General features: G+C 53.3%; 3 protein-coding genes across 3 annotated transcripts; all 3 read left to right on the forward strand.

Annotated features, from left to right (window-relative positions):
• Positions 1-5,248: 5,248 nt before the first annotated feature.
• Positions 5,249-7,591, forward strand: LRP88_08267 (uncharacterized protein; the record flags this gene model as incomplete). The annotated part of the gene is made up of 3 exons (XM_083244775.1): positions 5,249-5,998; positions 6,062-6,276; positions 6,328-7,591. 3 exons carry the CDS (start codon positions 5,249-5,251, stop codon positions 7,589-7,591), a joined length of 2,229 nt encoding a protein of 742 aa, XP_083099269.1.
• A 2,060-nt stretch (positions 7,592-9,651) lies between these two features.
• On the forward strand, positions 9,652-11,459 carry LRP88_08268 (asparagine synthase-domain-containing protein; the record flags this gene model as incomplete). The annotated part of the gene is made up of 4 exons (XM_083244776.1): positions 9,652-10,278; positions 10,331-10,741; positions 10,789-11,325; positions 11,388-11,459. 4 exons carry the CDS (start codon positions 9,652-9,654, stop codon positions 11,457-11,459), a joined length of 1,647 nt encoding a protein of 548 aa, XP_083099270.1.
• Positions 11,460-12,649: 1,190 nt separating this feature from the next.
• On the forward strand, positions 12,650-13,770 carry LRP88_08269 (uncharacterized protein; the record flags this gene model as incomplete). The annotated part of the gene is made up of 3 exons (XM_083244777.1): positions 12,650-13,038; positions 13,126-13,267; positions 13,483-13,770. The coding sequence occupies 3 exons, from the start codon at positions 12,650-12,652 to the stop codon at positions 13,768-13,770; spliced, it is 819 nt and encodes a 272-aa protein (XP_083099271.1).
• Between the last annotated feature and the right edge of the window lie 1,525 nt (positions 13,771-15,295).

Consider the following 15,295-nt stretch of genomic DNA (forward strand, 5'->3'; position numbering starts at 1 on the left):
CTCCTCAGAGACCACAAATCACACAGCAACCATGTGCGTTTATGAAGGGTTCAAGTATACCTGTGGACACACCATCTACGAGCGGCGGTCCACGTGCTGGGGTTGGCTCTGGGAAAAGTTGCACTACGTCGACTGTTGCTACGCACTCGTCACATGCACCGGCGGGATACCTCCGGCTTGCGAAATAGAAACTTACATTAAGGAAATGGATAGGAAGTGTTTCAAGTGCCATGAAGAGGAGATCGAGGCACAGAGGAAGCAGCCGAGGGAATATCAATACCCCTTGGCGGATTTGCCGCCCATCTCTTCGCGATTCGACACGTCACTATCCGACTATACGCAAGGAAATTATTCGCCGCATGATACGCCTGGGTTTCAGTCTCAGCAAGGGATGCAGTATCCCCAAGATCCTCCAGTGGCGGCTAGTCAGCAACAAACACCTCTACCTTTGCCCGCTGTTCGGGAGTCGCGATTCAACCGAGGTCAGAGTCAAAGCTTGGGAACGAAAGTGATGTCCCCAGCTGCGTATCTTGCCCAAGATACAGCCTACCATGGAAATATGAGTCAGTCCTCCAACAGGGATGAGTCGACAAGCCGCCGTCGTCACTCCTCCCAGGGACCTGGTTCTACATCTCGTCGCTCACAGCACCCTCGTTCACAACACTCTCGTTCTCAACCCCGAGATGGCAGCCGTAGGGAGTCAACATCACAGGGTCAGCGCCCTCGCACTCAACGTCGGAATAGCAGTCATCCCCCATCACGTCGGGAGTCCAGATCACGGGGTCAGCGATCTCACTCTCAACAGCGAGACGGGAGCCGCTCCCGGCAGCGTAGGGAATCGACATCACGAGGCGAACGCCCTCCACTGTCCACTCGTGGTAGGTCTACCCACTACAGCGATCCAACTCCGGCGCGCTGAGACTGTCTCAGAGTGTGGGTACGGATGTTGAGAAGACGAAGTTTGTGTGGGTGGTCAATATGGGATCTTAGGTAAGTAGGTAAGGAGTTGCGGGATCTATAAACACTATCTTGGAGTTGAGTAGCTTGAAGATGCAGTAATTGATCTGCTCGTTTAGACATATACTTCGCATTGTGACCATGAAAATGAAATGTGAATTCATAAATTACGATGAGGCTTAAGTCTCATCTTGATCTCATGTCTGATGAGTAACTTGTATGTATGGGGCTCGTTCTTTGAGAGCTGTCGGAGTACCTGCGCAGTCCAACTAAACAAACAAACCAATTCTTAAGCTCATTACCAAGACCACAGACTTTACTGAAGCCTCTCTTAGTTCATCAACTCGCCGTCTGCTTGAGTCAAGATAAAATACGAAAATCCATAAAGATAGACCGTGAGCCGAGAATAGTAGCACCGGTAAGCCACGCATGTCAGTGCCAAGGGTCTTGTCATGGGATCACGTCGCCGACTAGATTCAGAGATGGTCGAACTTGAGCGGGGACAAAGATAGTACCCGAACGAAAATAAAATGCTGCCTTGAGGCCTTTCAAGGCCATCGTGATCCCTTGCAGTTAGTCCAGGAACCGTGGTTAAAAATGGAGATGATGCTAGATCGAGACTTGAGATATGTAGGCAACCAGTTAATCGGGAACTTCTGCGATGCCCCTGGACCAGATGACCCCATCGTCGGAACCCATGGAGCGTGGAACTGGACTCGACACTGTATCGTCGAATCAGGGCCACCAATTCACGGGTGCCTTGACCACGGGTTGTCCTGGTTTAGATTCTTACGAGGCTATTTACGACCTAGCTCCCTTGAACCACCAACGAAGATCTCGAAAGGTTGCAGCCACTCCGTGAGACAGCGGGGGTTGTTCCCTGTTCTAGGGTCCACAGGAAAGGATGGACGGGAACATCAAGAAAGGAGAGATCTCTAAACCACTGCTAAATCAAGCCCAAAAGAACCAAAAGAAAAGAGCATACGTAGCCCCTGCGAGTCCGAAATACGGGTGCCTTGGGAATGGGGTTCGCCAGCCGAGGCACCCAAATTTGTCCCTTACGCGGGAGGGTCACGGGCAGGCTGCCCGATAAAGTCGACGGCCATTGGCTCATGGCCGGGACCTTTTTACGAGTCGACGACACTCTGTGTTTGACCGAGCGCTGCTAATGGTAGGGCTGAGGTTGAGCTTGCGTGGATACATGTGCCCTTTGATTGAATGGCTGCATGTTTGCGTACTTGGGTGACGACTTTGCGCAACTCGGCATGTTTACGGTCGTCTTGGCGCCAGTTGAGACTGCGATGGCTTCATAAGACTCGTACAGTTTTGTTTAGACCAGTGGCATGCCAAGAACAAAACATTCGCAGACGCGTGACTGGGTGACGCAGGTTTCAGGGCCCGGCGACGACCACCACCTTGAGCATCAAAGAGTCGGAGTCGGGATGCAAGTGTCGCAGCAACGAACCCTAGGACGATGAGAGACGAGATGGGGCCTCAGGACGCATACCTGAGGACAGGTTGCCCGCAACAGGGATGGAAGAGGGTGGGAATGGATCTTTGGAGGAAATTGGGGGCCGAAAATTGCGAGCGTGAACCAAAAGGGAAATCGCCGAACCGCTGATTGAGTCAACGGTGACAGGACATCTTGTTTCGCCCCGGCCCCTGGTCCAGAGAAGCAGCCCTACGTGTGGATCAAGCGGAGTTGGTTGTGGTCCATTGGCCGCTGGAGGGGGGCGTGAGTGCATGCAGATGAGCCCACGCAGAGAAGACAGAGAGACTTGCTCGCAGCCAGAGGAGGCGAGGAGGACTCTTGGTCTTGGGGGGAGGTTATTCTGGTGCCGGCAGACTCAGACTCATCAGTGACATGCTGGTCGTGCCCCGGATCGCGTCTCAACTAGACTCATCGTGGTGGCATCGTAGGACTTTGGCCCTTGCACTCCAGATCCAATGGAACCCCCTCCAAGGAGGTCCCTCGGTGTTTGTTCCTCAGCAAACGAACGATATGCATGGCAACTCGGCAGTGCAACGCCCTTTCCATCCAAATCCTGGACTTGCGACAAGGTAAAACGATTCAAAACAGATCCAAGCACGAGACTATGGAGTTGATGCGCAAGAGTCGGTCCCCATCAATGCACCAGAGTTGCATGGAGGCTGCGCAACGCCAGGTCCATCGCAGCAGCCATCGCAGGCACAGCCGTAAAAGAGGGCTGAGGTGGAGGGTCGAGGTGCATCAACTTCCAACTCGGCCAACAAGAGACGGGCAAATCAAAGGATCGCGGGCTCATCCTGGCCAATGCTCGACCATCTAGTGGAAACCTAAGCAGTCAGGAAGCGACTCACGAAGATGTCACGGAAGAGCGAGCTCTCTGGCTCTGACAGACACGGGCCATCTGGGAGATGCAAGTTGCGCCAACGGGGCAGACACCAAGAGGAGACCCCTCGCAACGGGCGTCGATCCCTGCATCAACTCCGCAAGGCGTTTCGATAGGCTCATGGCCACGGTTGTGCCATTTGCTCGCAGCAGGAGAAACACCACCAGCATCCGACGTCATGGCCACAGTTGAGTTCCTTCGTTAGGTTCGGGAGACGCACCCAGGGAACAACACCATTTTTTTCATCCCACCCCCTTGCCCTTTTCCAGACGCCGTCTCGCGTTGATGAGCATGGAACCCTCGTAAGCGACATCTGTCTGTAAAGAAAAGCTCATGACTTGTCAATGAGCCTGACCAAAACAGAAGGGCCCGAGGCCACGACAGCAGAATACGCAATGATGTGCATATTGGGGGCCAAAAAGTTGCACTCTGTCTCTGTCTCTTCCCCAGCATTCATCGCAGGCCTTGAAATCGTCCTGCGCATTTCGCACCTGCGCGCGCGGAGGTTCGCCGATGTGATGCGCCTTGAGGAGACACGGACTGGACGGACCGGACTGGTCAATCAATGGCGAATCGTCCTAACGTGACGCCGGACGGCGGACACCTGTGCGAGAGCGGGTGCGAGAGTGAGCGGGGCGGAGTTTGTGGAGACATTCCCAAGTCGTCCGTGATAGTCGAGGCACCTGGGCCATTAACACCGATGCCAAACCCGCTGGTTCCGGCCAGCAGCGTCTGATGCGGCTCTGCGACGGATTTTGGGGGGGGTTCGGGCGGAAATTGCTATGGAATGCTCTCCCCGTCACAACAACCAACATTCTCGTCGCAGGAATCTCGGCCAGATGCCACAGTAACTCGCCCTCAAGGTGCCCCAGAAATTGTTAGTGGCCCTAACGCCGTAGACTTTGCGCAGGGATACGCCTCCTCCGCACAGGCTACGCCTCAGCCCGCGGCGCCCCCTAATCCTAATTGGGCCGGGCCTCCAGGCAGCAGTCTGCCATGGGCTGAGAGGGCGGTCTCCCCCAGCTTGGTTTCTAAGCACATTGGGGAAAGTGGCATTAACCCCCAAATCCACCACTTCGCCCTCTCTCCCTCTCCATCAATCCAACTCCTCCCTTTTCTTCCCTTCCCATCATCGTTGCCGTCGTTGTCCTGAGGCCGCCGTCGTCAATCGATTCTTCTGCGTCTTTAACCCCCCGGCTCTCGTCTTACGGACCCTGCACACCCTGCGTCGCTTGGCAACACGCCCCCCTCCGCCATCCCTCATATACCCTTTTACGCCCCGTCCTCTTCTGTCCAGTTCCACTCGCCTCTTTCTGCATCCCCCTACGACTTGATATCCAACATTTTCCGTTTCAACCGCCGACTCTCACGCGCTCGTCGCCCGTCGTCTCGTCAAACCAAACGATCCTGCCGAACCCTGCCGGGTCATCTTTCCACGTGAGAAATATATCTGTTTGGCCCCGACTCGTTCATCCGCCGCCTTCCCTGTCATCCTCTTGGTCGTCTCGCGCCACCGACTTGTTGACGACAGGATTGACATCTGCTGCGCGCCCTTGCATCTCTATCACTTGGTACGGTTCATATTTTATCTCGTCTTGGTCTTCGATTTCCATCTCGTCACGCCGAAATTGTTTCCTTTCCGGTTTCTTCCCCCAGACATTTGCCAAACAACCTGGCATTGGTCAATCCCCCAAACCCAAACCTGGACTCGGTCAACGTCTAGGCCTTTTCATCCTTCTTGGGTGTGGGAATTAGGAACCTCGACTGTGACTCACCATCCCGTCCTCCACTATCAAGCACTTGCTTGCATCCAAGATCGATCTTGTCAACTAACGGGACTCCCCGTTGCAGCTTCAAAGACACCCGTGGCTATCGGTCGACTATCCTGTCGACTTGTACCCACCTCTCAGGTCTAAGCCATGTCCTTCTCCCACCCACGTCGAAGGACTCCGGTGACTCGCCCGGGCAGCGACACCGAGAATGCCTTGTCCCTTAAGACCAACTCGACCCTCCGTAAGGGTGCAACCTTTCACTCTCCTACTTCTCCTGTCTCTTCAGCATCGGACCTCACCTTTGTCCCTCCTCGCCTGTCTCGATCCCAGTCTCACTTGGATGATGTCGTCGATGCCAACCGACGTCGCATCGCCTTGACCTTGAACGACATCGACGAGGCTCTGGCCAAGACCGAAGAGCTCTCTCTGTCGCCCAGGTCCCCCAAGAGCAAGCCCAAGTCTCTTCGGGACACCAGCTTGCCCATCCCTCGCGGCTTCCTCGAGGGACCCATCGTCGACCCAGCCATGGCTAAGGAAGCTGAGAGGCGCGTTCTGCGTCCTCGTTCTGTCCGACACTCACGGCACCATGCTTCCGACAGCGGCCTTGGGACTTCGGTGGCTTCCACAAACGAGAAGCATGCTGCAGTCACTCCATCAAAGGAGACAAAGACGCGCTCCGCCATCACAAGATCTGCAGCTGCGTCAACAACAGAGAAGCTTCCATCCCTCGGCTCAAAGGCCATCAACCGCATTCACGAGCACACATTGCGCCCACTGTTGGCCAAGCCAACTCTCAAGGACTTTGAGCCCATAGTCCTTGACATCCCACGAAGAATTCGATCAAAGGAAATCATTTGCCTCCGAGATCTTGAAAAGACTTTGATCTTTATGGCACCGGTAAGTCAGCTTCTGACTGATAATGGCGTTTGGGGAAATACTTATCGGATGCTGTGTGTGAAGGAGAGGACCAAGTCCGCCGCCTTGTACCTCGATTTCTGCCTTACTTCCGTCCGATGCATTCAAGCGACCGTCGAATATCTCAGCGACCGCGAACAAATTCGACCTGCTGATCGGCCTTACACTAACGGATATTTCATCGACCTGAAGGACCAGATTCTTGAATACGGAAAGCAGCTCGCCGCCAAGAACAACGGCGACGACATGGATGTCGACGCGTATGTACCCAGCTTTGTTCCTCTGGATTACCCAACTAACTCCTCCCCAAGATCTGATGAGATCAAGCTCATCGGTGGTATTGCTGAGAACGGACGTCCCGCCGAGCTCGTCCGCGTCCGAAAGGACGGCACCTACATTTCCCTGGAGACCGGCAAGCCCGTCGACGTCGACGAGGCTCCCATGAAGATGAAGCGCTCCCTGAGCCAGCAGCTGGAGGACGAGGAGGAGATCCAGCGATCCATGGCTCGCCGCAAGAAGAACGCCTCCCCCGAGGAGCTGGCCCCCAAGAGGTGCCGCGAGCCCGGATGCAACAAGGAGTTCAAGCGCCCCTGCGACCTGACCAAGCACGAGAAGACACACTCTCGACCCTGGAAGTGCCCCGTCCCTACTTGCAAGTACCACACCTACGGATGGCCTACTGAGAAGGAGATGGATCGCCACCACAACGACAAGCACTCGGATGCTCCCGCCATGTACGAGTGCCTCTTCAAGCCTTGCCCGTACAAGTCCAAGCGCGAGTCCAACTGCAAACAACACATGGAGAAGGCCCACGGCTGGCACTACGTGCGAACCAAGACCAACGGCAAGAAGCTGCCTACCAAGCCCGCCAGTTCCACCCAGCAAACTCCTCCTCTGGTCAACGTCTCGACTCCTTCCACCACGCCCACCTACAGCGGCGTTCCCACTCCTCCTCAGCACGACGTTACCCAGTTCGTTGGCGCTGACTTCCCTCTCTACCCTAACGAGTCTGACTGGATGTCGATCAACAACATTCCTGCCGAGTCCCTTGATCTGGACTTGACTCTCGACAGCACTTCTCCCGCCTCAGCCAGCCCGTACGAGCAGTATGCTCCTTACCAGAACGGTTCGGCCTTCATCCTCGACAACGAGGACCTGTACGCTGCTCACATGCAGCTGCCAACTCAGCTCCCCACACAGGACCAGATGGCCTTCTACAACCCCAACCCTAAGATGATGGCTCAGCAGCTGCCCATCTACCAGGCACCCCAGCCTGTCACTGTTCCAACTGGCGCCCCACACTTCTCGCCAACTGGTCAGGAGACGGCTATGCTCTTCACCCCTAATTCACTACGAGACGTTGATGAAGGATTCGATGACTCCTTCGGTGGAGAGGGAATGGACTTCCCACTCTTCCCTAGCGGAAACGGCATGACAAACAAGGCAAACGAGTACCAGCAGCCACTCTTTGGCGAAATCCCTAGCGCCAACCTTGGCTTCTCCCAGACCTCGCAGCAGGACCTCTTCCAGATGGACCTGTCCAACATGGACTTCCAGCAGAACTTCACGGACTAGATGCCTGAAGTTCCAGAGGAGCCTCGTGTGAAGTTGGAGAAATAAAAGAGCACAAGGCTCGAGATTGTATCATGCCCCCTTAAAATTACCAATCAGTTTTTTGGTTTACGATTTATGACGGACTTTTCTCAGGCCATCGAGAGCGCGATGAGGCCTTTCATGTAATATGAGCAGATTTTACCTTGCCCCTTACGTTAGCTTTGCTTGCTTTGTTGCTTGCTGCCGTCTTGCAGAGACAGAGACGAGGGGAGATGGGGGTTTGAGAATGGAGGGGAGATTGAGTGACCAAATTGGGTATCAGAACACGCAACACATCACTACACAACACCATATGACACTGCACGGTTCGGTTTTTGCGAGATCTGGTTTTCACTGGTATAGAGTTCGCCCCTCTCTCGTACAGTATTAGGGATAGAAATACACCCATCAACAACAAGCATTGGTTCTTGGCCTTGACATGTGACTATGATTGCAGGATTGCCTTTGGTCCGAACCATGCAAGGATTACATGGACGTAGATGATATTCGTTTGTCAGCTATTGGGTGGCAACTTGGCGTGCTACCGTAAGCAAGAGTTGGTCTAGATGCTTGGTGAAACTCGACTTCAAGGCCATCTTGTCCTACCATGTTGAGGCTGGTTGAAGAATGGGTCTAGATCAGGTTTATCTGAATAATCAATGACAGCTTCCCGTACTTGCCGGATCTCCCTCTACAAAGCCCAGGTGATCGACTTGTCCATATGTGAGTCTATTCAGCTTGGGCAAGTTGTGCCAACAACGGTGAAAGTAATGGGTTTGTTTGGGACTATTGCTCCATCCGGACTCATCGTAATTTAGAAGATTGATAAAATCGATTATTATCATTGATTGAGCAGTAGAGGGTCTGACAGTGGCTACCAATCCATATCTCAACAGGTGGCACGAAGTAGCACACTCTACAGTCGGGCACCGCATGTCGTCTATTTAACCTCACCAAGACGTCCGCTTTCCTTTTTGCCATGTTTGTACTTTGGCTGTACTTTCATTCTCGTGGTATCTTCGTACACCACATGTTTTGATGGGAGGCTCGCTGTTGTAATCGTCTCGACCATGGACTAGAACGTCAACGGGGAGCTCAACTTCCACTTAAACCCCTTATCGCCAGAAGCACGAGTTCTCACCACGGTTCCGGTTCTATCGTATGTTCTATGCCATCTACAATTTGCATTTAGCTTTGGATCACCAGGTTTTGACTTTTTGGTGTTGAGCCCAACCTGTCCCTCAATGCTGGGTCACAGTTACAACTGCCATGCGTGACAACAGCTAAGTCTATGTTGACCTCTGTGCTGTTGCTAGTTTAGCGACCGAGTTACGTATAGGTAGTCATGGGGCTTCTGGGATTTGGTGTGTTTTCTATCGTGCTCGTTACTCGAAAACTGATTCCTGGGATCCGGTTCGTTGAGCTAGCTTCAACCACCTACCCTTCTTGGTCGTCTTCACTCCGAGTTGATCACGGGGGCACCTAGGCTTGCATTTTCAGGCCGGCCCCCAAGTTTACTGTCGGTTTATTGAATTCACACATTCATAAATAGGCAAGGTTTACTTCTGTTAGTTATGTCTAATTGCCTTCTTACCGACATACCACCAACATGGCACTCGTCATTTTCGTAACAGAAATCTAACTCCGTAACTGCAGACTTCAGCACTCGTGTGTTCAACAGCCGATATTTCTATTACTTTGTGTTCGAACCAGTCATTGAGTTTATGATGGTGCTGATAGATGCATAAGTGCAAGATTCGCGTTTGGAATACCGACTTCGCAATTCATCCTTCAACGCCGCTCGTGACTAGAAATAACCAAAATTATTCAGATGAACTCTAAACAGAGAATCGAAGGATAACCAGCAAGACATCCTAAATATTGTTCGTGATAGCACGATCCTATCGCTCTGGGCTTCTCGACATCGTGGTCCAGGGTAGCAAAGTGGAGCCGTGCAATCTCGGTCCCATTGCGCGAAGGTCAAGATCCATGGATCTTCCATCCCTCACGCGTTCTCAACTTCCAGCAGCAGCACGCGCAAAATGTGCGGCATTCACGCCGTCATCTCATCCAACGCCGGCGATCGCATCTCTTCTGGACTGGAGCGATGTCTCACCAACCGAGGACCAGACCACACAGGGACAGTACAGGCTCAGCTCGACGGTAGCGAGTCCGATCAAGCTGGCCTTTTCTTGACATTTACGTCGACTGTGTTGTCGCTACGAGGAGACCATGTGGCCAAGCAGCCCCTTACCGATCCTGCCTCGGGTTCTATTCTATGCTGGAACGGAGAAGCATGGGGTATCCGAGGAGAACAGGTTCAAGGCAATGACGGCGAAGCAGTCCTCGCCCTGTTAGCTGAGGCAAGCCGTAGTACGGCAGACGCGCCAGGCCAGATCCTAGATGTCTTGCGAGCGATCGAAGGACCTTTCGCCTTTATCTATATGGACAAACCGGCGAAGAGGCTCTACTATGGGCGTGATCGCCTGGGCCGCCGGTCACTGCTCGTTAAGGCAGGGGGTTCATTTTCCTTGTCAAGCATCGCCGAGACACCTGTCGAAGGATGGAGCGAGGTGGAGGCTGATGGATGCTATACTCTGGAGCTCGGAGAGGTCGCGGCCGGCGGAATGGTACCTGTGCGACATGACTGGACACCAGACACTTCCATGGTGAGTTATGTGTGAGTATACGCCCCGAAAAGCCTGCTACTTACGTCTCCAGGTCTCGAGCATTGGTGTCTTCAACGAAGAGGTTCCCGAACAAGCCACCAGGCTTGTTCCGGACTCAATATCCGTGCAGGACCTACATGCCCATCTCGTCGAGTCGCTCAAGCTTCGAGTCCTGGACGTGCCGCTGCCGCCAAAGGCCTCCCATACTGATGCAAGAGTTGCGGTGCTGTTCTCGGGAGGTCTCGACTGCACCGTGCTTGCACGACTTGCGCATGATCTTATCCCCCTTGACCAGTCTATTGACTTGATCAACGTGGCGTTTGAGAACCCCAGAATAGCTGCTCAGTTCCCAGGATGTTCTCGGGATGATCTCTATGAGAAGTGCCCTGACCGGTTGACGGGACGGAGTGCTTTCGCAGAGCTCAGCCGAGTCTGTCCCGAGAGGAACTGGCGATTTGTGGCAGTATGACCATCTTGACCCTCTGGCATTTTGTTTATTGACCACCACAGGCGAACGTGCCATATACAGAAAATATCGAGCACAGAGCCGATATTATTAGGCTCATATACCCACACAACACGGAGATGGACCTCTCGATTGCGTGCGCTCTATACTTTGCCGCCAGAGGACAGGGACTAAGCGAAACGATAGGCGAGACAACGCCACATCAATACAGCACAACCGCGCGCGTATTGCTATCTGGGCTGGGCGCCGACGAGCTGTTTGGTGGGTATGGCCGACATGGCGTAGCGTACACGCAGCGCGGCTACTCAGGGCTTGTCCAGGAGCTGAAACTGGACGTGGGCCGGCTGGGAAAGCGAAATCTCGGGCGTGACGACCGGGTCATGGCGCACTGGGGCCGAGAAGTGAGGTTTCCATACCTGGACGAGCGATTTGTCAAGTGGGCAATCGAATGTCCAGTGTGGGAGAAGTGCGACTTTGAGAACAGCAGCGGCGAAGGATCTCTGGATGCAGAGAAACGAGTGCTGCGCCTGGTAGCCCAGTCTCTTGGCATGAGCACGGTTGCGCGGGAGAAGAAGAGGGCGGTAAGTGCACGGCCGATTGTTCCGTTTCCAAGGATAAGGTATTGACATGCTTGGCTACCTAGATACAATTCGGGGCTCGGACGGCCAAGATGGAGAGTAGCAAGGTCAAGGGGACGACGCTGTTGTCTACGTGAAGTGAAGTTGGGGCAGTCGAGTGACTGTAGAGAAGAGCAAGGAACTCGGCAGTGATGATTCTCAGATACTTCCGAGGCAATTGCAAACCATGGGCCAACACGGGCTGAGCGAGTGTGCGTTTGCTGACTAGTACAGCTAACCCTCCGCGTAGTCTGGTGTTTTATTGCATGGGCATTGCCAATGAAGTCGTAAAGGCAAGTCTGAGCCGAGTAGTATGGATGGTTAGACATCTAGCGTGGTGTTTTGCAGCTAGAGGGGGAGTAATAAGACAAAATCCGGGTACAAGCGCAAGTTTCGCTCAGATATCATGTCACTTGGATGCATGACAGTTGGAGGGGACGTCAATGGATGTCAATGGACGGGAACCATGTGTTTTGTGTGTGTAGGTGTGCGCCCCCTTGCATTGTGACCTGAGACGCACCATGTGGTGTTGAGGGGGAGGGAGCCAGTGAGAGACTCTAATGCTTGGCAGCTCGTGCTGACAGGGGAAGCTTGGCAGAAGCGAGGACGAGACAAAAACACGTGCGATAAGCAGGGAAAGACCGAATTGGATCAGACATGGCATTGTTTTTGAGAGAAACGAAACAGACAAGTCGATTGAAGCGGTCAGGGGTGACCAAATATAGAGTAGAGCTGCTATCTAGAGTATCAAATGGCGGTGGTCAACTGAAAATAGTGGCTTGAGTGGTGCGACATGCCCCTGCCTTCTCTGCCTGCTCCTGCCTTGATGCTGGGCGTCTATCGCATCGATACGAGGAGGAAGGAGCTCCGGCGCTTCCACTCGCTGTCAGAGTTGCCGTCTTGTCCCGTTCTTGACCTTTCCCCGTCTCTCGCGCGCGCCAAATTGTCGATAATGGATCGATGAATCGATTGATTCTTTGCTGCCTCTTTTTTTCCTTCCCTCTTTTTAATGTTTCATTGATTCTCTTTTGAGGTCGAGATTCCTTCTTTTTTCCCCTCCTTCTCTCGTTATTCTGTTCATTTCAATTGATTCTAGCGCTCATTCATTCGCCATTGTTTCTTTTTTTGCCTCTCTTGATCAATACCATCTTTTTTGTTACTATTTCCATCTTTTGTTACTATTCGCATCCTTCGGTACACGTCACAAGACCGATACGAGGCCTCTCAATGCTTCACTGAAACACGCACACACATACACATCTACACTTCTACATCACTATACCCCTTCATGTTCGGCTTCATCCAGGTCAGGGACCGAGATTCCTCTTCTACACACGCCAGCCTGTCCGCGACAGGTATCAGCATCTTCAACCACCTAGAGTCCGACGCCGACGCCATGCGCAAGGGAAACCGCCCTCCGCCGCTGAACCTCAGCATCGTGACCCGGCCGAGGTCGCTGCCCCGGGTCTCCAGGACACCCGTGCTCCTGGCAAAGGAGCTGACGCCCCTACTGACTCCCCTCCCCGAGGAAGAGGTCGAGGAGGACCCGCAGGGCCCGGTGGTTCGCGCCGTGAGGATATCAGTCGACTTCCTGCAGATTGTTTCATGCATGCTGGTGATGTTGATGCTGGCCATCTTCCTGGCATCGTACGCGGGGGCTGCATCGTCAAGTTATGGGTAAGTTGGGAGGACCCGAGGGGAGGGATAGCCTAGAGAGGTAGAAGACAAGTCAGAACAGGATCACTAACCTTGGGGGAACTACAGAATCAGAGCCTCGATACTCATGGCAGCATTGGCCTGCGATGTCGGCCTCGGCATCTGGTCTATCCGCTTCTACGATCGGCCGTGGTCCGGCCTCGCTGTGGTGCTCCGGATGCTCACCGCGGCGGTGCTCGTCGGGAGCCTAGTAGGCTTTGTCGCAGCGGAAAGAGTGTTTCCGGCAGACTACACGTACTGGAACTTGGCATCCTCGCAATCCGGCGGGCCGGTGCTGGGTCTTGTCTCTGCAATTCTGTAAGTCTCAGCTGCGAGCCCGTCATATCCCAATCTCTTGTGCTCTCCACAGCAGCGGGAGAGACATTTTTCTTCTTGAGTGAAGTTGGTTGACTGACTTGGCGATAGGGGCTGGGACCTGGTCCATGTTCTGCTGTCTCACCGGATCGTCGGTTGTTGGTTGTGGATGCAGTGCTGGTGGCAGCGGCTGCGGATGCGACGGCGGTGCATGACAGCTGGAGCTCGGGGACGGGCGAGGAAGATGGTCGGCGGGCCCTGGTGGTCCGCCTCACGATCACGACGAACGGCAGCCGAGTCGAAACGAGGCTGGAGCTGTTCGTTGTGAGGTATTTGGAATGGACAGATGAGAAGTGGAAGTCGAAGATGAGTATGGAGCAGCGGAAGCGCTCCCTCTGATATTGAGGTTCCACGTCAAACCTCGTATCCCTCTCTGGGCATATTCTTTTTTTTTTAATCATCACGACGACTGTGTCGATGGAGGATGGAGCATTTACATTACCTGAGTGACATGGACATACAGATGCCCAGTCAAAGTGGATGAGCAAGACTCTGTTACATACTGGAGGGGGATACACGAGATGCTTTCCCTGGTAGCCTCAGGGGAAAAGGACAGAGGACAGACGGAGCCATGGGGGAAGTAATGACCCGTAGAGATGCATTCATGATAGAGAAATTTCACTCTTGGGGCTGCAACGTTGAATGCTGGGATGGTAACTATGGATGTTGGTGATGGTGAATGATAGGACCACAAGGAGGCTTTTTGATTAGTGCGTATGCGTGTCTGAGACCACGTCTTGGGCCTACTGGCCTTCTGGGCAGGGGGGGCTCTTCTTTTCTTCTTGGGCCCCTTCTCTCGCCCTTCTGTGTGGTCTAGAACTTTGCTTTTTTCTGTCCGAGTGTAGCATTGTCTCTGATTGCGCGGTAGCATTTTTTTCCTTTTTCTCTCTGTCAGTATTCCATGCCGAAAAGTGCCGTAACGGTCAAATTGCCGGTCAATGATCCTGCTCGACATGGGCAAATGCCGTGTGTGCAGGCCAGGAGCTGGGGATTTTCTTTTGCCTCGTAGCGTGTATTGCCCTTGCTTTGAGATGATGTCTCCATTTTGATGGATGGGTATGGTATGAACATCCTTTCTTGTCTGGGAAGAGTAAAAGATGCGTGTTACCCTATGGTTATTAACTGCATTCTGCGAGTACCGCGTCCCTGGTCTTGTTCATCGTGCAGGGCCTTGTGTATCTCGCATGCTGAGGATCTTGTTGCCGTGGAACTGGTATTGCTGTTGCTGCTGGTTGAGTTGTGATGCTTGCTGTGTCTGTTGGTCGTGTCGTGTTTGCTGGGAATGGATGCAGGGCGTCTTGCAGTAGACGGCGGGAAAAGGTGGAAACGGCTGTCCCAAACAGGGCATCGATTGCCGTTCTGGGAGCATCAGATCATGGTTGGCGAGTGTCGATCACCCGAGAATACAGGGGTAAAACTGACAGGAGCTCGAGCTGAGGGCTGAGGGAGAGAGTAAAAGACCCATATGGACAAAGTGATAGTTGACAGGATGTTGGTAAGACTCTCTTTGTCATTGCTTGGCACATGACCTACTGAGGTAGCAACGTTAGTAGGCTTAGAAAGTTCCCTCTTGCTTTTTGCCCTGAACCTGACATTTAGCTACCAATTCAATTCCGCCCTCTCGTTAATTAACGAGCTGTTTATGTCATGATGGTCTGTCACTCTGTGTCCCATGGGACCGGGCACGTTGAAACGCGGCACTAAAACAAAACGAGACACTCCAATAGGGTAAAGCAACGAACCACGTCCTATGTCAGAAACAATAGATTCAACACCAGGGAGAGACTTGGGACTTGAAATGCCAAAGCGTCACCGCTGCCACCAACGTCAACCTACCGTAGTTTTCATGCTAGACGTTAGACCG

This window comes from Fusarium phalaenopsidis (assembly GCF_050370095.1).
Source record: "Fusarium phalaenopsidis strain FUZ10S chromosome Unknown contig_32302, whole genome shotgun sequence".
Classification (NCBI taxonomy): Eukaryota; Fungi; Ascomycota; class Sordariomycetes; order Hypocreales; family Nectriaceae; genus Fusarium; species Fusarium phalaenopsidis.